Source organism: Chrysochloris asiatica, unplaced genomic scaffold (assembly GCF_000296735.1).
Source record: "Chrysochloris asiatica unplaced genomic scaffold, ChrAsi1.0 scaffold00132, whole genome shotgun sequence".
Classification (NCBI taxonomy): Eukaryota; Metazoa; Chordata; class Mammalia; order Afrosoricida; family Chrysochloridae; genus Chrysochloris; species Chrysochloris asiatica.
The window spans coordinates 1498095-1525547 of record NW_006408650.1 but is presented as its reverse complement, the minus strand read 5'-3'; the positions used below and the strand labels follow the sequence as shown (position 1 = coordinate 1525547).

General features: G+C 51.4%; 1 protein-coding gene across 1 annotated transcript in view; it reads right to left on the bottom strand.

Annotated features, from left to right (window-relative positions):
* Positions 1-27453, bottom strand: part of NPLOC4 (nuclear protein localization 4 homolog (S. cerevisiae)) — a 48731-nt gene that overhangs the window by 3098 nt on the left and 18180 nt on the right. The window contains exons 4-13 of the mRNA XM_006869509.1: positions 24141-24317; positions 22284-22332; positions 21437-21531; positions 20099-20222; positions 19200-19379; positions 17154-17240; positions 14906-14977; positions 14518-14644; positions 10023-10183; positions 528-599 (exon numbers count right to left, since the gene is read on the bottom strand). Of these exons, the coding sequence (XP_006869571.1) occupies positions 528-599; positions 10023-10183; positions 14518-14644; positions 14906-14977; positions 17154-17240; positions 19200-19379; positions 20099-20222; positions 21437-21531; positions 22284-22332; positions 24141-24317 (1144 nt within the window). The remainder of the gene's footprint in view (positions 1-527; positions 600-10022; positions 10184-14517; positions 14645-14905; positions 14978-17153; positions 17241-19199; positions 19380-20098; positions 20223-21436; positions 21532-22283; positions 22333-24140; positions 24318-27453) is intronic.

Genomic DNA, 27453 nt, shown 5'->3' with positions numbered 1-27453 from the left:
TAGCCAGGTCTCTGCCCAAACTATGCCGGGCGCCCTGACAATGCCAACCCAAGCCAAGCTGGTCGCTACTGGGAGACCATGGGTCTGTCAACTGGCCCTCGTCATCTGCACAGCAGAGGTGACTGGGAGCCTCTGAGGACCGTGGTCCGCATGCCGCAGACAGCAGGGGCTGTGACCACGAGACAGTCGTGTGAGAGTGCCTGATGGGCAATGCCCCCTGGAGAGCAGCAGCAGGTCAACGTCACAGCCATCAGGCCTCCAACTCCCAAACTGCGTGTGGTCAGTTGACTCGGGGAGACACCTGATCCACTGCCCCAGACCCCGGGGGGCCAGCCACCCCAGCCACGTCCACTGTCCGCAGGCCGGCTCGGATGAGACTGCTCGCCACCTATGCGCACGCTCGGACAGAGCTGACAATGCTTACGTTGCCTTCAAGGAAAATAAAACCCTGACACGAAAAGTCCCGAGAATTCAGCAAGCCCTCCCTCCTGGAGTCTGAGTGGTCCACGGGCCCTGAAACAACTTACATCGATGATCAGGTACTCCACGGGCAGGGGACGTGCCAGCTGGGTGATCTCATTACCAAACTTGTCGATGTCCTGTGTGGGGAACAAACCAGGTTGGGGGGGTGGGAGAGGCACTGAGTGAGCCACAGCCTTCCTTGCACACACCTGTCTCACCTCTGAAAGAGCGGTAACTCCAGAGCGGAATCTCTCGGAGCACTTTGTGACAGTCCTTAACACCAGGAAGCAGAGTCCTCAGGTTGCTAGGGTCTCCCCCCATGCAGCCTCACTGGTTCTAAAGCTTTCTCTGTGAACGGGCAGCCGGCCACTGTGGGGTCAGAGCGCCCTGTTCATCCTCCACAAGTCCCTTCTTCAGTCTCGCAGGTCTGAGCGTGAATTCTGACACACTTCATTCACACCTTTGACACACTTTGTGAAAACTTCATGTTGTGTGTTCGTAACACACACACTCTCACAAATATGCAGACACCAAACTGTCAAAGTCTCAACTTGTTCTGCTTTGTCAGACTCATGGAACATAAAGTTTAATTAATGGAAAAATGGCCAACATATGTTCATTAATCATAAGATGACAATTAGATATGATTTATGTCAAACAGGTTGAGTTCAAACAGAGCTCTAAAAATAAATTCCTAAGAATCGATGCTTTTCATTAAGGATTCTGGGGGTGTGTGTGTGTGTCATATTTTCTATCTAAATCACCACTTAACAAACATTATATAAATTGCTCACCAAGTCATATATAAGCTGTTTTCTTTTTTCATAATCCCGAATTATAGGGCCTCACATAACAGTTGACATTAAAGCTTTTGGGCCCAGGTAAGTGCCGCACAGAGCTCCTGGGGTGCCTAACACACCAGTACCATTGTAGGTTGTCACCACAGGACTGAGGGGCTCTGCTCCTTTCTCCACACACACCCTGGTGCCGGGAACATCAGCTCTGGCTCGCTAGTTGTCCCGGTCAGTGTCCCTGTCCCACCTCCTCGTACTTGCTACCCTATGTATGGTTTCTGAGGTGGATGGCACATGGGGGCTTTCACTCATGGGGCTCAGTTTTGATAGGAGCACCCCAGAACCAGGGCCATAAGAGTGGGAGCCTGAGCCCCAGGAGGGGCAGCTTCCTGACCAATGAAATAGAGGAGGAAGGCACCAAGTCCAATCAAACGAAATCACCATTTCCAAAAATACACTCTTGCCCCTACAAGAAATAACCTGCAACAACTCACACATAATGAGCCCATCTGGAATTCATCTTCAAATCTAATTAAGCTCTAATATGCAGAACCCTTTTTCCAGCACCTGCTCTTGTTCATCTTCCCCTCGGGGGACTTTCTTGTTAAATGCCTCTCTCTCTCTTTTGGTGTCCTGCTATCCTCTTTCAAATTTAAGTACCAACTGCACCATCTCTGCTACCCAAGAAAATCAAGCCGCTGCACACCCCTCTCTTGCCCAGGGGAAAATCAGGTAGCTTCTACCTGTCTCCCATGCCTTTGCTTCAATACTCTGGCTAGTCGATCGATCCTGAGCCATTTTCCAAGACAAAATTACTTTTATGGTCCTTAGCAAACGTCAGATAAATACAGCAGACGGACGCAGCCTGCATTCTCCGTCTGGCAGCTGCCAGAGTGTCAGCAGTTCTCGTTCCACCTGGAGCAAGACACTGGAGGAAGGAGAGGAGCAGCGGCTACACGGGGACCACTGCCATCAGGGAGAAAGTGGGGTGCCTCCAGCTCAGCGCACTTAGCCCCTCCCACTAACTGGGTGGGGCCATCTGGTTTAGGAAAGGTGAATGAGACCACTGAAGGGCAGGCTGGGCAACAAGGGACAAAATGAGTCTAGTCCAGTCCGCGGGCACCCTCAGAATTTTGCCCACAGACAGATCCAGCAGCTGAGGGGGCCCCGAATTCACAGGCACAGCCACACCCTCACTTTAACATGAGACGAAGGCTTAAGATCAGTCACTGCTCTGTGATCTAACAGCTAGAAAACGTGGAGGACTGACAAGAAACCACATCCATCTGCAATTGGAAGGCGAGACCACAGAACAATGACTCGAGCCAGGTGCCATGGGGCTGAGGACACCCGAGATCAGGTGTTGGGCTCCAACGCCAGGCAGACATGCTGAAGAGACCCCATCTACCACACAGGGAAGGAGTTCTGGGGTGGTGCTGGGGTTAATGTGCCAGACTGCAAAGTCGTTTGAACTGCAGGTCGTCGGTTCAAGCTCACCAGCTGCTCCTCAGAAACCCTATACAGGGTCGCTACGGGTCGGAACTGACCTGACGGCACTTACCAACCACCACCACACAGGGAACGAACACAAACCAAGCTCTAGTTTCAGCGGCCGGAGATTTCGGTGCCACAAAATCCCCTTTCCTAAACTGAGGTTCTGGGACTGTCAACGCCACGTCTCCTCTCTCGGTGACCCACTTCCTAAAGAATGCCATGAGCAAATAAAACCTCCTAAGACATTTGTTTTATACAAAGACATACAGTCAGATTGCTTCAGCAAGACCCAGTAGCAGGCAAGCAGACAGCACAGCGGACAGGTCCAGAAGGAGACAAGATCACCTTGGTCACTGTGGACAGGGCGCTGGCTGGGTCAACTGGACCCACTGCAGCGAAGTGCCTCAGAGCAGTCAGACTGGCATCAAAGGGGACTCAGTGAGCACACAGCTTTGCAACACAGACGTTTCGGTGAAAAAAAGACGAGTATGTTTTGAAATCAGTAAATAACACAGCTGCTTTGTATGTTAAAAAACAAAATAAAACCAAAAAAACCTAGCCTGTGTTTGCAACATATGACAAAGAGTTAATATACAAACACCTTACTTTATTGTTAACTACCGTTGAGTCGGTTCTGACTCAAAGCAAGCCTGTATAGGGTTTCCAAGGAGCAACTAGTGGGTATGAACCCACCACCTTGGAGTCCAAATTGACCTTGCAGTCCAGTGCATATCCTATGGCTCCACACGAGGACCCTCGATACCTCACTCATCAGTATCACCTTTACAAACATCAAAGAAAGGAAACACCCAAGAATGTCTCTGTAACTGGAGAAGGCCGGGGAGGCTCCCTCACTCCCACCTGGAGTTGCTGGCACAGGAGGGGTCTGCCTCACCACCTCCCACCCAGGAGGATGCTAGATCAACCATCAAAAGCCCCACTGGAGTCTGCCCAGCCAGGAACTGTGTCCCAAGTGCCGGAGGTCACCTGGGCCAAGTGTGCTGCTAGCATGGCCACACAGGCCGGATTCTGTGGAGTGCAGACCTGCTGACACAACACAGGCTTAACAGCCACACACGGCTGGAGCCCACCTGACAGTCATCAGTCCCCACCTGCATGGACGCTTACTCACAGCGTTGGCACTCCCTACCGGAAATGCTTATCCAGGCCCCCATAACCTACTGCTCAAGTCAAACCACCAGGACTCAGCAGTCCATGGGGGTCTCAGACCTCCACCTCACCTGCCCAGGACTCCCTACCTAGTGTACTCTATCCTTATCTACCCAGCATGCCACTCAGCCCCCACCAGAGCAAGCTTGCAGGCCGACCAAATCCAGAGTGACATCACACTCCACCACCAGCTGGAGTGGCCCCAGCTCACCCAGTGGGTGACTGCCTGACCTGAACACCACGGTGCCATCGCTTGCCACCATCCAGGCATGACAACAGAGCCATAGGCTGTGGTACCTGCTGTCCCGAGCACTTCTCACTCACCTCCTCATCAACATGATGGTGAGGAACCAGAGTCAGGGTCTCCAACTTGGCACGGTCCTACCAGGCAGGACCTCCGGAGGTACTGCCAAGAACACTCCGCTGCCCACCCCGCTGAGGGCACTCTGAGAGTCCAGGCTGGAGTCTGGCCGGTCTGTAAGGCGCCAACACCTGGGCCAGGGCACCACCAGGTGTTGGTTGGAGCCAGGCTCAATTGTAAGGGGCAGGCTGCACCCACAGACATGGCATGGGGACGCAGGCAGCACCACCTCTCAGCGCCTTGGGAAATGAGAAATCATGGAGTCCTCGAAACAGAAGAGCCCAGGGCTTACGGGGTAAGTGGAGCTGTCTGCCTGTTACCCAGCCACCCCTGCACACCTGGAATCCAAGAGCAACACGTCACTGGGGAGGCTCAACTGAGCCTCAGCACCTCACTCCTGTCTGTGGGTCAGTAGACACAAGGAAAGGCCTGTCTGTCACACTGGCGTGCAATGGCCAACAGCCCATCCACCTTCTAATTTCAACAGGTGCATAGAACACCACGTCACATCACCCACAGCACAGCCACAAGGAGCACCCCCCCGCCCCCCCACAAACAAAGAGGGCAGTCACTCTCCCTGCTACCATTCCAAAGCCAGGACACCTCTTTACAGGCTGTGGTGTGCACGTGGAACACACGTGCCTGTGTGGTAGACATGGGTGCTGGTGTTTCTGAGGTCTTTATCTTGATAACCAAACTTTAATGCCAGAACAGCCTTTTTGGGACTCCTGATGTGACGTTGTAGGATCAGCTCTGGACTAGGAACCACAAGGTCAGCAGTTCACACCTACCAGCTGCTCCTCAGAAACCCTACACCAGATCGCTCTGCGTAGGACCCGACTAGACGCCACTTCAACCAGGACAATGACTTTTTAGAAGGGCAGCATGGCACCACCTATGAAAACTTACAAACCCTCTGCCCAGCAATTCCACGTACGAGGGTGTTAAACCCAACACTTTAACAAACCCACAAAGAAGCAAACTGATTTCTAAGTGGTCCTCAGAGAACACTAATTAAATGGCCTTGTTCTGATTCGAATGTCCCAGGGGAGGAGGAGTCAGGAGGGAGGAGGCTAGACACCAGCCCCGATCCCCGTGGTTGGCACCAACAAGCATGAACTGCTCTGTGTGAAGCCGTACGAGCACACACATGTTGTGTAGACAAGAGCTGGAAGGACGGAGCAGGAACAGAACACGGCACCCCAGGGACTGCGAACACCAAGCAGTTCCCTCCTCAGCTGGAGCACTCTACTCCCAGGACCTCCACCCTGCCACTCGTGCACTGCCCCCCCCACCACCCCCCGCCGCGCCCCCTGGATCTGCAGACAAGCCCACGTGTCAGAGCATAAGTGAGCATGTGTCTTCCAACACAGTGGCTGGGGTGGTGTGTACACCCAGGCACACTCTCAGCCGTATGGAGCGCCTGTCAGCACCTGCATCCAACACAGGTGCAGTGCATGAGCGTCCTCTCATCAGAGGCTGGGCTTCACGACACTTGTGATGTTGACTGGGGCGCATCCTGCTTACCAGTCAGACCCCAAGTCCAGAGGAGGGTGGAAAGGACTGCCTGGTGCTCCGTTCTTTCTGGTTCTCTCTGTCTCACTTGGGAAACGAGGGCCCTCAGACCTGACACAGCTATCCACAACTTCAGGTCTATTTATAGTCTGCTCTTGCCAAGAGAGGGCTAAGCCAGCCAGCGATGAAGACAATGGTGACTTAAGAAAGATCCTCTAGGCCTTACAAAGGGAAGCTCAATTCTAAACTTGAGAAACATAAAAGAAACACAGAAATAAAATAGTACATTCCCAATCTCATCTGGAAAAGGGTTTGAAAAGATGATGACAGCAAACTGCTCGTTCATGATGTGACCCTAGAAGCATTTCTTCTATAAGCACCTTTCTAACCTGAAATAAGACCGAGGTGCCTTCCACATCACTCGACATTGCTCAGAAGTGCCAACCAGCCAAGCAAGCCAAGACAGAGAAAGGACAGTGACTGGGCCTGAAGGGCACAGATTGTTCCCCAGCATTTGACACTGGGACTGTCAACGCAGACAGCCCCAAAGGACATGTGTGCACATGATGAGAATGAACAAGCCAAGCTGCTGGAGAATGAGATGTACCTGCCATTTCAAACCGCATTCAAGAGCCGGAAATCTCGATTGGAAAAGGATGTACTTACAAAACACAAACAGAAGAGAGTACCCAGGAATCGTCTCAGAAGTTTGTGGGAAAGATTACAAAGCTTTCTGAAACAGGGAAGAGCTCCGAGACAGTACCGCCCACCAACTCAGGGAGTCTGCAGTCTGGAAAGGCATCTGCGCAGTCTCACAGAACCCTGCATGGCGGGGCTGCGACTCGGCAGGCTGGATTCTACAATCCACACGAAAGACGGAAGGGCCAGGACCAAGAAATGGGCTCACCCTCTGGCATGACGTCACACTGGTTGGTGTTGGTCAAGAGCAATGGGTCAGTGAGACAAAGCAGAGTCCTCAATGCCTACAGAGGGCCACCAAGCTGCATCACAGCCTAACGGAGACAGGAGAGCAGCTCCTCAAAAATGGTGCCTGGACAATCGCTAAACCACATGGTTAAAAACCTGCAAAGGAATTGATTGGGCCTTGATGGCACACAACACACTGAGGCCCCAGAGCCTGATGGGGGCTTCAGAAGACAACAGAATGAGACCATCTCAGTGATGCAGAGGGCCTAAACATACACAAAAAACATAAACCTAATGATATTTAAGAAGCTCTGGTAGCGCAGTGGTTACGAATTGGGCTGCGAGCCGCAAGGTCAGCAGTTTGACAGCACCAGCTGTTCCACGGGAGAAAGATGAGGCTTCCTGCTCCCGTAAAGATTTACAGCCTCGGAAACCCTGTACAGGGTCACTATGGGTCGGAATTGACTCCACAGCACATCACCACAACAACAACGATATTTAAAATGGAAAATTTCTGCATGGAAAGCCAAGATAACACATGTGAAACTGATAAAAAATCAGTATGAAGACGATATCAAAAATTCCCACAAGAAGACAAACAGGCTTGACTATGCACCTTCACAGACCAGAAACCAGGAAGATGCCAGCCTCACTGGTAACCAGGTAAATGCAATGTACAGCTCAATGGCGGCCCATCATATGGCCACCTCGTGTGGCGTGGCACAGCCCAAACCCTGAGCCTAATTTGGTCCGACCCCTTTGAGAACAAGCTGGTGCTGCTCAGTCAGGTCCCAAATGAAACCGTCCCCCATATGAGCAGTAGGTTCATGGCGATCCTAGTCACAAGGTCACAAGGTGTTACCCACCCAGGAAAGAGAAATGACAGGTATCTGCTGGGGGGCCGTAGAGGAACACAGTGCAACGAAGACATCTCTGAGGACCACAGATGCTCAGCTAGGAAGAAAAGCAGAAAGTCAAGACAGTAGTGAACTCCAAGAGGGCAGAGGCCACAGCAGTGGAGCGGAGGGAAGGGCCCACAGTCAATCAATCAAGTGCTTAAACGTGGTGGCAGAGCCATGGGCATTGCTAGTGATTGTCTCCTATAAAAAGGCCCTCTCCTGCCACCTCTACTGGAAGATGACCACACTCAATTCACCTACACTGAAACTCGCTCCTGCTGGGAGCATGAGTCCTGGACCTGTGGTGAGGCGCTGGAGGATCAGCACTGGACCACAAGGGCGATTTGAACCTCTTCAGAAACCCTGTAGAGGGTCAGAACCAACTCGACGGCACTTAAACACAGGAAAGGCATGCCAGGCTGAACCAGAGGCCTGATCTAGTGATAGAGTCCTGCTTTTCCATGGGCCCACAGGCCGGCCAGTGGATCTTAATGCTTAGTGCTTGAATGGCTGCCAGCCTGGGGTGAGCACAGGCGGCACGGGCCTGGAGCCAGCTCTGCTGCTCCTGGTTGGTGACTAGAGTGGTGAGCACAGGACCTGTCCAGCGGCTGGGCCCACCTTTGGTCCCACATGCAGTTCTCAAGGAGACACGCTGGCTGACAACCCCCAGAGGAGACCTGGGCAGCAGAGCCACCGCAGAAGCAGACTGAAGTGTCACTCCAGAGCGGAAGGGTGGAGACCAGACAGCCACCAGCCAACACCCAGGGGGTTGGGACACTCAGCAGGATCCCTAGCATTCTTCAGAAAACAAAATAACATCTCTTCCCATTGATTTACATATGCAATAATTTAGTAATTTAATCACCAAGTTCCAAAGGAGAATGAACCATATATGCCAAATCCTAGAGTGTTTCTAATGCAATCATCTGGATTTGTACCAAACAGGTCACTGCCTGAAATCCAACTTTACTGAGTTAGCTAGGAAACCAACAGTTTCTGCAAAGTCTGAGAACATGGAAGAAACACAACTTATTGGTAATGTGGACCTATTTCGACGTGCTTATTCACAACAGCTGAAAAGTGAAGCCACCTAATTAGTGTCCATCAACTGAAGAATGGGTAAGAAACCAGAATGCTCTCTCACCATTAAAGAGGAATGATGCTCTGCTACATGGTACAGTGTGGGAACCCAGAAAACACTACAATGAGTGAAAGAAATCCGAAAGAAAAGGTCACACAATCCCTAGTTCTACTAGCAGAAATGTCCCGAACAGGCTTAATCTATATCTACTTCTAGTAGGTCAGAAATGTCCAGAAGAGGCTAATCGAGTAAACTTTCTAGGAGCTTAGTGGATGCCACACTGGGAGGGATGGCGCTCTGGTAGCATAGTGGTTACGAATTGGGCTATGGACCTCAAGGTTAGCAGTTCGAAACTACCAGCTGTTCCTCAGGAGAAAGATAAGACTTTCTGCTCCCGTAAAGATTGACAGCCTCGGAAACCCTGTACACGGTCGTCACTATGAGTCGGAACCAACTCCACGGCACAGAACCACCAGCACCAGCACACTGGGAGGGATGGGAGGTGGGAGGTGACATCTAAGGGGTCATTTCTGTGGACAAAACTGCTCTAAATGAGAGCTCAGCGATGACTAGATCAGAGTGCTGGTGAGGACGTGGACAAACAGGCACGCTCTTACCCACACACCCAAGAAGCTCTACAAACACAGAGCACAAGCTACATGAGGCAGCTACACAAAGGCACATCGTCATCAAATGACTTAGAGCCAGCGAAGCCAAGACCCTAAGTTAGGGATGTAGGAAGAAAGGAGAAGCATCGCGCGGCCTTCTTTAGGGAAACCATGTGGGCCAGACAACCACCCACCTAGAGCTCTCTTTACAGCAGAAAGGTCACATGAGTACACAAGGGTTGACCTGCAACCTGAAAAGTCTACAGGAAGTCCTGCTGATGGACACCCAGGGCAGCGGACTGGTAACCAGGTCAGAAAAACTCCCCCGAGTCTGAGCTTTGTCTCTGGTCCTAGAGGAGGCATCTCACTCCTACATGTTCAAAGCTGACAACCATTTCCAGTGAATAGAGTTTCACAAGCAGCAGACATGTCACACATGTCTCAGGAGCGCCTAACTTCCGTCCACACAGCTCCTTTCTGCACTGCAGCCGAGGCCATGGCAGTGCCTACTTCTGTCAGAAACTGGCACTCTGAGTCTGACTTGGTGCTGCACACACGTGTACTTCTACTTCCGACCCTAAGCCTGACACCCGAGAAGCCTGAGTCACTAAGAACGAACCTGGAAATGCTGTGGCAGGCATCCTGCATTTACTTACACACAGGGTTCCACAAATGCTCACAGCGTCCTCCTTGCATTGTCACATGGCCTACCTTGTAAAACACATCTGGCACATATTGCTCGCTGCTAGACTCCTTGACATAGCCAAGCTCTGGAGCATCTTTGCATGGCAGCAAACACTCATCACGGACCAGGGCCATGCACTGATTGGACACCTGGTAGCCTTCAAAATGGACCTGGTTGTCGGGACCACCTGAAATAGAGAGATCTTTATTAAAAAAATAAGTAACTTCTAAAGAAACTTTCTATCTGGTACTGTTTACTTCTGACCAACAGATACATGAACTTGAATAAGGCCTCACACCATCTGATGGCGATTTTACAACTGGCTTACGCACTAAGGCCTGGGTGCAAAGCGTCCAGCCTCCACGGCCCCACGCCAGCTGCCCCTGTGCTCCATGAACACATGTCATCAGTGGCAGTCTGTCAGAACTGAAGAAACTTAGGATTGGCACACAACACTCTCCAAGCCCAAAGATAGACTTAGGATCATCAAGCATGTGGGTTCCTGGTTTGGAATAACTCCAGAGATGTAAATGACCGAGTTCTACGTTCCAGCAAGCTGTTGTTCTTCAACGAATTGGGGCAGGGGGACACATTTCTTTCTAATTGGAAAGAAAGCTAGTGTGATGGTTAATGTTATGTCAACTGGGCCAGGCCAGGGCTCACATTACTCTTGACTGTCCTCTATTCTGTGATCACATGTCAGGGTTCTGTATAAACCACATCCTAAATTCAGGGTTGCCAAGAGTCAGAACCAACTCCACAGCACACCACCACCATCAAAGCTCTTCATGTTAATGAGGTAGGATTCGTGTGGGGTGTGTCTTACTCAAGTCACCACCCTGCACAAGGAAGGGGGGTTTCCTTGAGGACAGGCTCTGGTAAAACTCTCACCATCTGACCTGGTTTCACAGGACTTGAGCCGGCAGCCCCGGATCTAGCAGCCTCCCAAGGGCCAACAGCCTGTGCTCTGACCTGCTGATCTTCGACTCAGAAGCCTCCAGTCTGGTACCTGACCCAGAGACTGGGGACATGCCAGCCTACACAACCTTGGGAACTTTGTCCTTGAGATGATGATATAATACAGACATGACGGAGCTTCAAAGGGTCCTGGGAAAATGGAATTGAAAGGTAGCGGAACTGTCCCATGAACCTTTTGAAGCCACTGATTTTGTTTCTCTCGAGATCCCATCAACAACTGGCATCCATACTGCATCAGAGTCATCTACTCTACATACCCCGACCCAGCCACCACTGGTAAGCAATGCTATAAGGCACCACCCTGCCAGGCGTGTGCACAGCTGCTTTTCAGTGCCGCCCGCCCAGGCTCCACACCCTGACTTCCTCACTGCTTGGTGCCCCTCAACGAGCTCCAGCTTTCATCTACAACTCAGGGCAATGGAAGCACAAAAGGGGGAGGACAGGGATAGGCTGACCAGGTAGCAGCTGTGGCCCTCCAGCTCTGAAGTGAGAAGAGCAAGCGGCCAGGTGAGAGGAGGGGCCCAAAGCCTCTGGAGGAGCAGGAGCCTGAGTGTGGGCCAGATTCACACTGATGGCAGCCACAGCCACTACCGTGGTAGCTTCAGAGAACAGAGCTGCAGGGCTATGGGTCTCTTCTAGGTGACCTTCGAGCGGAGGTTTGAAATTCTGTCAAAGTGACTGGCTGGGCCACAATCTTACAAGGGAACAATTAGTCTACAATGCAAATGTTGTTGTTTTGAATCGCCGTCAAGTCTGTTCCAACTCAGAACGAGCGTGTATAGAATTTCCAAGGAGTGGCTGGTGGGTTTGAATCACCAACCTTGCAACTCAAACGAACCTTGCTGTCCAGTGCATTATCCTGCAACGCCACACCAAGACAGCGTAAAACCACCCAATAGGAACTGGTGGATTAATATTTGAAGAGAAGTGACTGCGGCCCAACACAAGCACTGGTCAGCATTGGGTATGACCTGAAGCTGACGAGGAGGAGGCTTACATAAGGGCCACTGCTAATGAGTTGAGGGGACCCTAACCCTAACAACCATCACGAGGAGCCTGATGCAGAATGCTTCTTTGGACCTGGGGCCTGTGCTGAGCACCTCCTAGACACAGCAGAGAGCGAGCTGGAACCCTACAGACAACATGAAGGCACAGTAGCTGAGAAGCGGCGCAGACAGTATGCGCAGCCGGAACTGGAGGCAAAGCAGCTGCAGGGGACTTGCCAATCCAGAGCAAGAGCGCCAAGTGTCTTCAGGAAGGAGGTTTGCTGGCAAAGTGAGCTGCATCTGGACACTTGTCGGCAAAGCCAAAGGGCTGGACGAGGTGCCTGAGGAGGACAAGGAAAAGGCCTGCTTGTGGACGTGGCGGTCCTGATGGGAGAGCTGGTTCCTATTACCAACGGATCAGAGAGCAGCAGTACATTAGCCGAGTATCATGGTAGGGTGGGTGCTGTCCGGTCTGGGGAAAGAGCTGGAGAGTGGAAACCAACTCTGTGCTGCTCCGGAGTCTTGGATTCTCATCCTTCCTCTTCCAGACAGGAGCTTACGTCGGCCGTAGGGCTATTTTCGTTTCTTTGACAAAAGCAGATCCATTACTTACCAGACAACAGAAACATCATCCATTAAGCTTTCTAGTGCGTACCAGAAGAGGGACTGAGCAGGCGGCATGACGGGAGGAGGAGGGCAGGCTAACTGCACACAGGAGGTGGCAGATGCTCAGTTAAGCTGGGCTCCAGAGACCCTAACTTTGTAGCCCTAACTCAGAGAAGGAAACCCACTCTGGGGGTGTTCAGTAGTAGCAGGTGCGGAGCAAATCCCACCACGGGCCTCGGGCAGATGCTGGCCTCGGGCGAGAAAGCGGTGGAGTGTGGGTGCATACGGCTGCTGCCACTTGGCTCTGAGCACTGTAAACACGCGGGGAACTTGAGATGACGCACTCACGGGCCGTAGGCCAGTAGCGAATATGGAAAGCAGCGCTGGTGAAACGGAAAGCTGTTAGAAAAAGCCGGAAGACGCCGTATGGAGACTCTCTGCAGGCAGATTCACTGAGATGAGCGCTGTCCACGGGGAGCAGCAGGAAACCAGAGTGCCAGAGGCTCACTTCACCTAGCCAGAAAGTTGGCATGGCCAGGAGCAACGGAAGCAGACCAGCTAGCTACCACTCTCTTCACAAGGCATCCTTCAGGAAGCCACGTGTGGGCTGGCCTGCAGGTCTTGGGAAGGGCAGTGGCCAGGAGCCATTCAGCTGTTCACTGAATCCCGTGTGCTATTCATCGATAGCAAAGCCGATCCCCAGGAAGTGACCTCAGAGGCCAGGCTTGTCTGCGAAAACCTCTACAGATCTGGGCAGAGCCCCGGCAGCAACTTCAGGGGAGGCTGAGGCCCCAAGTGCACCACCCCCTCCTGGGAGACACCTGCACACACAGGCCAGGACCATCCTGGCCATCTGGGTTGCAGCAAATGGAGTCCAGGCACGTCTGTTTTCAGACAGCAACCAAGAGCAGCAGGGCGTGGGGAAGAGCAACATGTGAGTATCCACGCTACACTGAGGACAAACGCGTGTGGCATCCATGTCGCCTCAGAGTACTAGCCCTCCCTCACAGACTCGTCCCGAGCATCTCACACTCACCGGCAGGGACAGGAGGACCCTAATTGCAGGCCTTTTCAGAAATTAAGTTATTTGTTGTCACAGAACTCCAAAACTTGTCAGTAAGATGCTAATTCCACAGGAAAAACTCCAATTCCATGGACAATCTGTGTTATCTTCAAACCCCAAGCAGAGGTACCACTTGATACCAAAGGCACAGGTAGTCTCTACCTCAAGAGCTACTGGCACCTGAAACCAGGACCACCTTTCACCAAGAAGTAGTCTTCCCTCCCAGAAACAGTCATTAAAGGGAAGGGTTACCATGGAAGCCTGAAGCAGCAGCTGCCAGCACAGACCCTGGTTCGGGAAAGCTAGGAGTGGCTAGGGGAGGGGCTGAGTCCTGGAGTGCCTCACATCCCACACAGCCTTTGGATGTCCCCTGTACACGCAGTAGGCTAAACTCCCTACTTCCAGTGATGTGGGAATGGGGTCACTGGCTTCATCAGAGTCACAGGAAACATCATAAAGCGGGGCCGTGTTGGTCTGACAGGACTGAGGCATGTCAGCTACTGCATCCAGAAGACACGCCAACATTGATGGGGCAGGGGGTGTCTGGGGGATCACAGGCTGCAGGCTGCAGAAAGACCACACTTTTCTCCCTTCTTCCAACACGGTGCTGGCTTTGCAAAAATTGTAACCCACATGAAATGTTTCTCTCTACACTGTCCTTTGTCCTCTCAGCTGTTTTCCCATGGTCATGAATCTTCCCTTTGGGCCCTGCTCCAAGGACTAGGAAGCAGACAAGTACCCATCTCCTTTCATCCAGCCAAATGCCCATTCATCCCCTTCACCTAAACCAAAAAGGAGAGGCCAAGCATCACAGAACCAATTTTAGGGTGACAAGATGCTGAAAGGACTTGACACATTCATCACGTGGTGTATCCTCCAGGTCTATACCTGTAGCCACCGCAGTGACAAACTTGGATCCAAAGTGTCCATCTGGGGAGAGCCGACACATGTTGGGGTGTTTGTTTTGGAAGTCCCCTGCAGTGATACACTCTTCTGCACTTAGAAAATACGTGTCCTAGGATGAGAGAATAAGCACACTGTAATAAGACACATATGACTCTCAAAACCTCTGGGGAAGCGACGCCCTGCCTCTGACTGAGGACAAGGGCTGGGACGGGGAGGTGGGCTTTGCTCTTAGGTTCACCAGCCCTAATCTTAACCAGGAGAACTGCCTCGGAAACACAACTGGGTCTGGAAGCCAGCCCACAGCACACAGGGCCACACACAGCTGGAGACGGGGTGGGCTGTGGGCCAGAAATGTCTACCTGTGTCTCACCTTATTTCTACTGTAACGGACCGTGCCCTTGCGCGTGTCTTCAGAGACGAGGTCTGTAAATATCCAGCCAACCTTAATGAAAAAGGAAAAAGACCTTTGAGCCTGTCCCTGAGACAGAAGACAAGTGTTTTCAGGTGTCTTCACAGAGAGTGTAAGAATGGTGCTCTCAGCTGAGAATAGCTGATGAGTAAGCAGTTCTACCCAACAGCTCAGCTTGTCTCCCTGGAGAAGAGGACAGGCCCCCAGAGAGCGGCACTGCACGGGGAAAAAAGGTAATGGTGAGCACACCAGTTGCCCCCCAGAACCTGCGGCAGGGCTGAAAGGAGGCCTTGGGGGGAACAGGAGTGGAAACCCCATCACAAGGTACCCCACGAACTTCCTCATCTTCCCGAATCAGAACCCAAATCAACCCTGCAGTGGCTGCTTAGGGTCCCAGCAGCGTACTCTCCTCTCTTCCCTTCCCTTTGAAGGAGCGACTGGAGAGGCTGAAAGTCAGGAGACAAGGCCTGACCACCGACTGCTGTATTGGCTAGACATACAGACCAATAAGAAGATGGCTCAAAAAGACTGTATTAGCCAAGTAAGAGCTTCTTTGAAAATATCATCTATACAAAGCCAAACGGCCAAAAACCACTCAAAAGCAGCGATGAGAAGATAAAAGGAGTTGGACAGCTAGAGTGCCAGAAAGGGTGCAACCAGAATGGAGGGAGGGAGGGGACACACTGGGGAAACCCTGTCACAGAATAACCCGGAGAGAACTGTTACACTGGAACCAAATTTGCTCTGTAAAGTTCCACTTCAGACAAAATACAATTAGCATTATCCCCCCACAACCCCCAAAAAGGATGACAGCCTAGGAAATCCTACAGGGCAGTTATACTCTGTCACATGGGGTCACTGAGTTAATACTGACTCGACGGCACCCCAAAACCACAGGGTGCTGCAGCCTCTCCAATGCCCCTGGCACGGGACTCATCAAGTCCATCTTTTACAGACACAATCTGGACAATGTGGAGACTTAAGTTTCTTCAAAAACACCCACACAAACCAAACAATCCAAAGGGGGGTGGCAGCAAAGCCAGAGCAACTTACAGGAAACACAAGTTGGCAGTAAATAAAGCAGAACTAAACTCCGATGAAGGAGCAAAGTCAATGAAGTAACTTTAAGACCTTGTATTAGAACTATCCTGGTGTGGTGCTTTGGGCTAACGTGTCTGACTCAAGGTCGGTGGTTCAAGCTCACCAGCTGCTCCTTGGAAAGCCTATACAGGGTCGCTATGGGTCGGAATCGATTCGATAGCACTTAACAACAACAACATTAGAACTATGACCTTTATAGATACCATGGTTTATTATAAACACAGGCCAACAGACAGCATCAAGTTCTCTGCGGAACAAGAGAAACTTCCATCAGTTGAACCAAGCTACAACCCTAACTCTTCGAGACAACAGGACATTTGTTTCTTAAAAAGTAAAGCTGTGTACCAGGGCCTTGCTCAGTGACATTCCTCGGTTTTAATTCACATTTCCAACGCCCCCCCCTTGTCTCTAGTGAGTGCATTCTGCACTGTCTAGATTGAAGAAGAAACAAAAGATACAACTTAAAATTCGTCAGTCTCTCACTACCAAACGTCTGAGACAGATGCCTTAGATTCACAGACAAACAGGGATCCGAGAAACCCCAGCTGAGAGCTCCGGGGACCCCAGCACAGGCCTGGGGGAAGTCAGGTCAGAGACTCAAGAGCAAGACCCATCTCCTAAGTGCCTGGTAAACTGAGGCCTGCAGTGGGACCTGAAACCCCACCGCAGTGACTGAGAAGCCCTGGGAGCTGCCAGAAGGAAAAAACTGGAAGGAGGCCGGCCCAGCATGCAGGGCCCTCCGTTTCGGAATGGGCCGGGTGGGTGGGCTGAGACACACTGCAGTGAGGTCCTCTCGGGTCTGTGCCCATTGCTCCCCCCACTTGGCAGCAGCGAGTTAAACGTGGCTGGTGACCCTAAGGCCGTGGCTCCTACATCTGGGGCATTTCTTCTATGCTCTGAGAAACATCTTCATTTGACTTTAGATCTGGCAAAAATAAATGCTATCGGCACCTAATCAACACAGGGAAGGCTTCTCAGTGCTGTGCTTACCCTGCCCCTGCACGGGGGGGGCGGCGCCTGGTTTGCGCTGCTCATCTGGACTACCCCAACACAGAACTTGGGTTCCCCCCACCTCCAGAAACAGGTCAGCAGACAGACATCTCAATACCTTCCTCAAGCCAAGCTTGGCGGCGATTTCATCAACCACCTCGGCTTTTGGATCTTCCAGAAGCTCCAAGCTGTTCTGTGTACCAATCTGCAGGGGTGAGAGAGAGAGTGAGTGAGAGAGAGAGAAAGAGAGAGGACAGGCTTTAGAGGCGTGGGAACAGAGAAGCAGCTCTGCTTTCTCTTTCCTCTTCAGCTTGGGGCCCCAGAGGTGTGCTGGTCTCCTGCTTGCCTTCTAGAGAATTCTAACAACAGAAAACCGCACGGCAATTAGAGAAGACACAACCCAATTCCCTGCAGTCTTTTCCCCTCTCAGATTGCAACACTCTTTCAAACCAAGACTGCAGCAGCGGGAGTAAAGGGGGCACATGGCCGGGCTTTGGTCAGAGTTATTTACTGACTGCATGCTTCCTACACCTGGGGAATTGAGCAGTTTTATTCCAGGCAAGGATAAAGCTGTAAACTGTCCCCAAAAAACTATCTCGGGAAAAGTCGTTGGCAGCTCCTGCAGGGACAATACTGAACTTTGCAGTCAAGATGTGGCATTTTAATGACCAGTGCTACACCCCAACAATCTGAAAGTCAATACCTCAATGTCAGCAAAGCCCCCGGCTCTGGGCTCCATGATGAGCCTGGGCTATGCTTACTCACAACAGGTACCACATGCTGGTGTTGACAATGTTTCCAAAAACTTTAATCTTCAGTTAAATGCAGCTTGAAGATCATTAATAAGTACCCTACTGAGCAAAAATCCCAGACATAGAAATAGGAAAGTAATAGTAATCCCAAATTGAGTTCTACTAATTAAGCTAATCTTTGTAAATTAGTCAAATGCTAGCAAACGACAAAAGAACTTTGTTTGCTGGGTATTACTCATCTGGAGAGCGCTCCTTTCTCCAGGGAAAGGGCCCATCTGAGGTCGAGACCCTGCTTACTGACATGGCGGCCAAGCTTCAGCCCCTAATGAGCCAGGAAAGGTCTGCACACCAGAGGTTCCCGTTGCCATTGTTTTGGGCAGTTCTTTTACCAGAACCATTCAAGCTCTCCCACGAGCTCCTCACAGAACCATGTTTGAGTCTTCTGTGCATCCCAGAGCACCTCAGCTTGGCTGCAAGGTCTCAGTGACCACGTCTCTACTGACATCCAGTGTCTCCTCTGAAACGATGAAACACTGCACAAGGCCATGGAAATGTGCACATACGCACTCTACTCAAAATGTCAAAGGGAATGAAAGTACGCTCACAATGTGTCTAAACACAAACATCTCTGGAGGAGTCACACACAGACTAGTGCTCAGGCCTGGAACAGCCATCCCAGACAGGGTCTCTGACCCTAAGCCAGTGTGTGCTGTGTGGTTAAGAGGGAGAAGAAGAGTGCACAGCAGGGTCGGTCAGCAGATGGAAAGGATGAGGGGGCTTCAAAAGATCGTAGAAACATGGAATTGTGAGAGGAACTCAATGTGTCGTGTGTCTGCTTACATCAAAAATAATAAAATTACAAAGCAACTAGCTGTGGGGTTAACTGTACAGAAAGGAGCCGCCCCAGGGAGTTTAAAGCACAGGTACTGAGTGTCCGTCCATCCAAGTGGACACTCGAGGACACACAGCCCTATCCCAGCTCTCACTCCAGTCTCAGGCCCGTTTTGGCGGTGGTTTGGTTAGAGTTAGTCTGAAACTGCTGTGTTTCAGGGTAAAGTCATCTAATTCACAGGAATGGGGACTGTCAGCATAGGTAGGAGAGCAGCGGAGTTGACACTGTTGAGGCAGCTGACAAAATGGAGCCTCAGCACACAGACGACAGACAGACGGATCAGATGAAAGGGGGACTAACTGTGCTGGCAACAAAGCGAGTACACTTAAATCTTAGGAAATACACACTGGAGCATTTAGGGGCTTCCTTTCCAACCATTCAGAAAGTAATTAACATGTGTAGAGCTAGACAGGCAGAAAGCAAACAATGATACAAAGAAAGGGGCATCTGCAGAGCCATGAACACAGAAACACAGACAGCACCAAGTTGACGTCTCCACTGCAATTCTGTGTGTCCCTACCTGGGGGGGCTCATAGATGGCAGCCACCTCCGCCCTGATGCCAAGAGGGATATCTCTGTGCTCCGTGTACCGGCCATACAGGTACCCAAAATGCTGGTTTCCCGTCTTTCTCCAGAAGTCGAGGAAGCGGTCTGCTACAGTGTGGTTCTCAAACATGATGTTGTCCACGTGCCTGTATTTCTGTAAAGCAGAGCAACCACTCAGGTCTAGGTGGAAACACAGCACCGGATGTAGACCACTTCTCCGGAGCAGAAGCGTTATTCAGCCCTTTACGAAAGCAGTCTGCTCCTGAGGCGCGTCCCACAAGCAGCCCAGGCGGGCCTTGTTGCCCATCACATCATTCATGAGCACCAGGCCGGGCCAATGCAGTTGACCAACTGACCGACCGACCGACTGACCAGCAAGTCTCAGGGAGAGGAGGAGAGGCATGGGTAGGGGTGATTCATCAACAAATAGACTCAAATTAATCTCACTGGGATTTCACTGAAAAGGCGGGTTTTCCTAATCTCTACGATAAAAAATAAAATCCTGAAGATTTCACAGCAGTCGAGGAGGCCACAGAATTCTTTTAAGGAGAAGAGCTTGGAGTGGACAGCAGCACACTAAAAGAAGAAGAGCTACATCAGTCCACCCTGTCACTGTCCTGACCAGGGAGGAGGGATTCACCTCAAACAGCAAGGTCAAAGCCATTAGGTGCTTGACATTAGGAAAACGCTGCCTCCACCCAGTGGCCGGCAAAACAGGAGCATCAGGCTCCACTCTGAGAGCTCTCGTACGACTGCAGCCAACCACTAGCACGTTCTGAGTACGTGCTGTCCACGAGGAGAGTCTTTCCCAGAAACGCCTGTGAAGTAACACTGCCGTGGCTATCTATACAGACACAACGCCCAACCTCTCACCTGTCTGTTCAGGGTGATGGCGCTGGGCTGGCACTTGGTGCAGATGCCATTGGGCCATGGGAGGTGTCCCTCGCAGCCTGACTTGATCTTGCAACTGATGTTCTCCAGGGCAACAAACTTCCCCCTGTGCAGACAGGAAGCTGCAGTGACACTCAGTGTGGAAGGTCTCGGAGGAGACTGGGATTAACCTGTACGCACTCCAACGAGGGTGGCACTGGAGGCTCAGCACTAGACTGTTAAGCACATGGCTGGCGGTCCAAACCCACCAGCTGTTCCCTGGAAACCCTCTACAAAGTTGCTATGAGTCCGAGCTGACTGGACGGCAAAGAGCAGCAACCGCAGCAACTTGTTGGTGTGTGGCTTTGTTGTAGCACTGCTCACTGCTCGCTGTGTAACCGGCACTCATCTGAGCCGCACCTGACACAACAGAGCGCCCCTTCTGCCGCGCCACCAGCCCCAGGCATGGTTAGCCAGGACTCGCCCGGTCATGAAGAACCCTGGCTCTCAGGAAGCTCCGCTCTGGACAAAGCACAAAGATACCTTGACGCTGGCTAAGTAAGAATTCCCTAGGACCTACACTGACCCCGGTGACCTTGCAGTGACCTTACCCTGGGTACCAGTGTCACGTGACACTGTGCCCAGTGACACCTGCAGGGTGCCTGGTCTCAGAGCCCCAGGGACAATCCAGGCAGACAATGGTTCTTCCTGCACCCAGGAAGCAAGACCAGCTTTCCCAACTGGATGTCAGTGGCTGTCAGAGACAAGCTCCCACCAGGCAAACAGGACACTGCGGTGCCAACAGGAACAATAATTACACAAGAAAGGAGGTTGTGGTCTGGCTTCCACTTGTCCCTCTCTCAGGCCATCGCCACTGTCGCTTAGGCGCTGTCCCCAGGTTCCTGTCCAGCCCCGGCCTGGCTCTGCAGCGCAGCCTGACCGAGCCTGTGGTCCGCAACTGCTCAGGCACCTGAAGCCCACACCTACCCACAGGGCTGCGGCTGTGGCCCCCAGATGGTGTGAAATTCCGCTGCATTGGGAGGAGCTCTAGGGAAAGAGCACCGGCTCTGGCTGGGACATGGGTGAGCTGAGACCACCAAGGGCAGCTCAGTTTCTCTAAAGAGCAGACCCCACCAACGAGACACCCACATGCCCTGCAAGCACCACCCACCAGAGCACCACTTACATGGGACGGTCCATGATCTGTCTACACAGCTGCATCTCCAACACCCTGCTCCCCTCCAGAGCCAAACTCCACACACAGCAACGCCCGTGCCCCACTCTGCTCTCTGCATGCCCACTGGCCACGGCTACCATGGTCCCCGATGCCCAGGTGCTTACTTGTCGGCCCCGCCAGTCAGCTTTCGGATGTAGGCATGGAAGGACATATGCTTCACAGGAGGCTCAAGATGGTTCAGGTAATCCTCATCAAACGGCTGCCAAGATAGAAAGCAACAGAGTCACGCATCTGCCGGGCACTCGGCTCACAGAAAGAGCCGCCGAGACAACAGCTCAGGCCAGAGCATGGTGCCCCTTGGCCAGCCAGGCTTCAATCAACGGGCAAGGAGGAAACACTCCTTGGCTTGAACACACAGTTGGAGTCAGATCAAGCTTTCATTGGTATCAGTGACCTTTTTGAGATTAAGATAAGTCTCCATCTATCAAATGCAGAATGTTCCACATCAAGTTAAGTTTCAGTAGAATTTTGCAAAAAGAAAAGCTTCAAGACGAAGCCTTGGGAGCCCAGTGGAGTCAGGTCAGCCTTGCTTGCCATAAATCCGGTGCAAGCCTGTTCCCTGTCAGCACCATCATGGTAAACTCTCAATCTCCCCAGACAACATCAGCAGAGAGATGTGCATTTCCGGAAAAATCAGTCAAACCAGTGACGAGCACCAACCGACAGGCCGGCTCTGTGGCTGTCTTTAGAAGGATTATCCAGGGAGCTGCTGTAAATGCTGCCCCTCAATCAAGCAATAAAAACTCTCCCACCATCCATAACCCCAGAGAAGGTCACTCCCATAAATATGGGTGCACCTCCCCCGCTCCCTACACCCTCACCAGTGGGAGTAAGGCCCAAGGCAGTAAATAAATCAGCTTTCTGAGCTGCTCATGCTGTGGGGGAGCTCTGCAGGAAGTGATTAGAGAGCTCTAGGCAGCCCCTCCACCCCCAACCATGTTGGACTCTCACCTCAAGCGGGACACAATGCACACATTTCCCCAAAGGGCCGTGGCGGCATCTGTGTAGAAAGAGACAGACAGGGAGGAGCAGGTTCAAAATGAGCCCTCTAGGTCCCCAAAGGAGTCTTAGTGTGGCACTGTAGGGTAAGCACTGAACTGGTGACCACAAGGTTGGCAGTTCAAACCCACCAGTCACTCCTTGGAAAGCCTATTCAGGGTTGTTATGAGTCAGAAACGACTTGACAGCTTCCCTGCCCACATGAACTGATCCTGTTGTTGTTGTTAAGTGCCGTCAAGTCGGTTCCGACTCATAGCGACCCTGTACAGGGTTTCCGAGGGTGTAAATCTTTACAGGAGTAGATAGCCTTTTCTTTCTCCCGCGGAGCAGCGGGTAGTTTCGAACCGCTGACCTTAAGGTTCGCAGCCCGATTCGTAACCACTACGCTACCAGAGCTCCTTTAGCTGCTCCTAAATGAACATTTTCACCCTAAAGCTCTGGTATTTGTCTTCCTCTGCACTACACTAAATCGACCAGTGCTTACACCTTGTGAAGTCACTACCTAAATGATCCCACCAACGTGAAGGCAAAAGGACTTAAAGTCAATTTTATTCAACTGCTAAGAGAGGAGAAGAAAGCTGGTCGGTAGGTGTGAGAATGGTATATTTGGGTAAAAGCGATAAAGGATGCCTGGCTCTGGGGGCTTTAGATACTTTGTCACAGAAACCTTAGAAGCTCAATACATACAACTGACAAATTACGACGTCCCTGTGTGAGGGAGGAGGGGTTGATGGGAAAGAACGGCTCACTGAGGCCACCTTCTAAACCACGGTGGATTCTTCTCAGAGGCACATGAAGTCTATATCTTCAGAGGAAGATGGCTTCTGTGTCTCCTGCCAGGCAGCTTCTTATTGATAATATGTCAGAATTAAAACATGCATGCACACACACGCTTCATGAGTCCTGATGAGGACTGGCCACCTCGGAGCGAGGGAGTACCAGGTCCCCAGGAGAGCATGCAAGTGGAGGAGGTGTGCCTGCTAATGGCTGCAGCTGAGCGGTGCCAGCTCCGTGCCAGCTGAGGCTGAGTGTCATTTGTGGCTCTTCAGTCCAAGGCAGCATTTGGAAGCCCAATATTTCATTGTCAGCAACCCCATGTTTACAGAGGCAGGCAGCTAAAAAAAGACGGCAGTATGGAGACAAGTGGTCCCGTCCCCCCCGCCCCCCCCAGCGTTCCATAGCACTGAGTGTGGACTCAGATGCTTCTAACTGGCTTCCCTACAAGGAACTGCGAAAACCTAAAATCAACACACACACACACACACATCAAGTGGAGAGTGGGCACCAGAGAAGGAGTGGCACTCGAAGGTCAGGAGACCAGTCTGAGACACGTGGCACCTAACCCGCTGTACGAACTTGCACTAGCAGACACCCAACGCCCAATGCCTTCTTCTAGCCATCCTTTCCTTGCCGCTTAGCACCTTCTCAGGCCCGTTTGACCACATGGGTGGATCACAGGAAACACCTGGTCAAGTGCCCTTCTCTCCCCTGGATACTTTTCAAATCTCTTAGTGTCCAACTACTTTAAGACTTTTAAATTACATGCGGGACACATGCGAAGTCTTCAGAAAGTTTTTGGACAATTGGAATTCGAAGATAATAGTATATTTTCATGAACTTTTTGAAACTCCCTCATATTTTGAGATTCAAATCATGAGAAAAGCTAACCAGTAACTGGAAAGTCTGGAAACAGATGGCCATACTCAAACCCTACAGCAGCAACAAGCTACAACCGGCTCTGTTACAAGCACTTGGCCTCAGCAAGCCCTGGGGATCCCACGTCTGGGCAGCGACACATGCAGCACTCACAGCTGGGGGTCCCGGCTCCGGTAGATTTTGCCGTCCTGTCTGCTCAGGTACTGATCGATCTCATCCTCCACCACACTGGGCGCCCCAAAGGCCTTTAGACTCAACAGGGTCGATGTCTCCATTTCAGACGACGGCCCAGCAAGGCTCGAGGGGAACAGGAAGAGCAGGTCTCCATGTCTGTGCAAACAACACACGTTAGGTGGGTGTCTTCCTCTGCTCTCCCAAGGGGCTGCCGCTAGAGACCTAAGTGGACACGAAGCTCCCTGACATCTGTAAAAAGCATTCTAGGAGAGATTGAGTCACTAGGCTGGAAGGCTTAGGAATAGTCTCAGAATATCTAGGCCAGTTGGCACAACGTAGTCCATAAAAGACAATGTCCTACATGCTACTTCAGTGAGCAGCAACTGGAATCTTAAACGCTTGTCAGTGGCCATCTAAAATACAACTATTATTCCCTTCCAGTCTGGAGTAAAGAACGTCAAAGGCTCAAGGAGACAATGCATCCAGAGGACTCATGGACCATGCAAAGCAGACACTCCACTGACCTGAGGCCGGAAGAGCTAGATGGTGCCTGGCTACCACTATGGACCACTCCATAGTGGCCCCATCAAGGTCCCCACAGAAGATGCTGGACACAGTGGGAGGAAAACTAGAACAAAAGTTAACATCATAAAAATGACCAAACTTACTGGTCTGATAAGAGACTGAACTGAACCCCCTCCCGGAGAGCCCCTTTCAGGCAAACAATAGACTGGCCTATGAAGTAAGCAAGCACACCCATGAGGAGCACATGCCTCCCAACAATCAAAAGAAAACAAAGGGGCAGCCGGGAACAGAAAAGACAGACCAATGGAAATGGAGAACCCTGGGAGGAAGCAGAGAGGGCTATTACATGAGGGGATCACAACTAATGTCACATACCAAAATAAATATAAATTGTTGGATGGGAACCTAATATGCTCTGCAAAGTTTCACCCAACCGCAACAAGCTGTCCGGAAGGCCTGACATCAGGCTCCAGGGCCCGACAGGCAGGGTTCTGTGAGCCATGGGCTACTCAGCAGGACGAGGGCTTTTTCTCTACTTAATGCTGTCTCACTGCCGGAGGGAACAGGAAACCGCACACTGTCCCCCAGGTCTCGGGCAGTATGGACCCCACCTGTCCCACCCTGCACCCCGCACCCTGCACCTACACAGCTTTCCATGTTTCCTCTACCTTCACATGCACATGTGTCTACATGAGACGTGGGGGGCACATGGTGTTATCAAAGACATACTTTTGCACATCTGGCTTTTCCCCCTCAGACATACCTCACAACACCCCCTCCAATATAACCCATGCACCTCTAGTGCTCCCCCGACGAGGGCTGGCCACTCTCCTGGCAGGCCTCAGGGGGTACAGGGGTGCCCAGCAAAGACACTGACTACCCTGGGGAGGCACTGTTGGACTAAAGGGGCGTGTTTGTTTGCAAAGCCAGGACTACTTCCCTAAAGAGACTCTTAACAACTCATTCTCACAGCAATACCTGACTTCTCTCCTTTTAAATGTCAATTATGACAGGGTTACAGATGAGATCTGTCCCTAACTGTGTCTTTGAGAATGGACAGGTGAGGGGCCCCGGGTCCTATCCAGCCTTACTTTGGTGTATAAGAACAGCAATGATTCAAAAGGTGCTCATGCACCAAGTGGTGGTGATTGATCATGAGGAAGAATTTCAAAGCGAGGGCAGATATCCGGAACACTAGCGCAAGGCTTTCAAGATGGAGGCCGAGCACGCTCTGTGAACGTGGGCAGCTCCACAGTCCCGCCAGGAACCCAGTCTCCCGCATCAGGCTCCTGACATTCTCCCGAGTCACCCACTCCAGGGCTTCCACCAGACCCATGATTCTCCCGTTCCAGCAAGTGTGGCGGGTCACCCAAATGGTCAAAAATCTGGTCTCTTCTGGTTTCGCTCCTTCAGCCAGGTCAGAATGGGTTGGAAGTCCTGCCTTAAAGGGCCAGCAGGTGTTGTCCTTACTGTCAGATGTTCGGACCCCAGGGAATGCCTGCCTGGCCCTCGATCACACACTGAGGACTTATTCAAGGACCTCACTGGCCCCGCCAGACTGCTGCAACCTGAGACTGCAGAACCACTTCCAGGTCACCAACGGCTGATGGAGGCACCATAGGGACCTGTGTCTCTGCTACCTCAAGACCCCGGAGATGGTTCGCAACAGTGAAAACGTAATTCAAAAGTTGAGAGGAAAATACCGCAGCACTGGCACATGATAAATATGTAACTGTTGTCAACAAGTTCCACACCCAGGAGAAGAGATGGACAGAACACACAGCTGCACACTAACCGTAACGGGAAAGAGGGACAGGAGGCCACGTGGGAGTCATGAGGCTTCGCTGTGGCTCTTCAACACTCTGCTCTGGCCTCGTCAAACATGTGTCTTTCCTCCATCACCAACGGTGATAAACTGACAAATCTTAACCAGAAACTTCTGCTTCTAGCAAAAGAGTATCTATTATGAATATCATCCAGTTATAGCAGTCCTGGTGTGGTACTGTAGAATAAGCACTGGACTGCTAACCACAAGGTTGGCGGTTCAAACCCACTGGCCGCTCCTTGGAAACCCTACACAGGATCGCTATTAGTTGGAATCTACTCAGCAGCTTTTAACAACAACCACCAACTATAAAGCACTCAGCCCAATCCAAGATCCAACAATGGGTCTCTATCTGCTTGGAGCATTAGAACAAGAAAGTCATAAATTGGAAAAAGAAATGGACTGCAGAGTTAACAGCCTCCACCCTCCACGAGCAGGACCTTCTTTGCCAGGAAACCAGAAGAAATGGGTGTTTCCCAGCTATATTTTAATCAAGTACTCAACATGTGGATCTGGATCCAAAGGAGGAAAAATGTGAAAGAGAACATCAAACCCCTCTCAACCATTTACTCGGCCCATGGAAAAAGGGGACCCCCCAAATCTATCATCCTGAAACTGCCATTAAGCCTTGAACCGAAACGACCCCATAAAGTCATAAATAAGACAACAGTTCAGCTCGACGACCAACACGGGCCTCAGACATTCCACTCTTTCACAGAATGGCTTGTGGCCACCACACTGGCAGCAGGTACAGATGAAAACGCACCTGCTCTGCACACGTAGAAACATACTTTCTAAATGGGTGTGTCTTCTTGTGCATATTTTCACCAAAAATAAAGGCCTCAAAAAAAAAACGAAAAAAAGTGGGCCCAGCAGCCAGATCACTATACTTTCACATACATTGCTGAGCTCTAGAGAAAATAAAAGATGTCCCCACGGAAC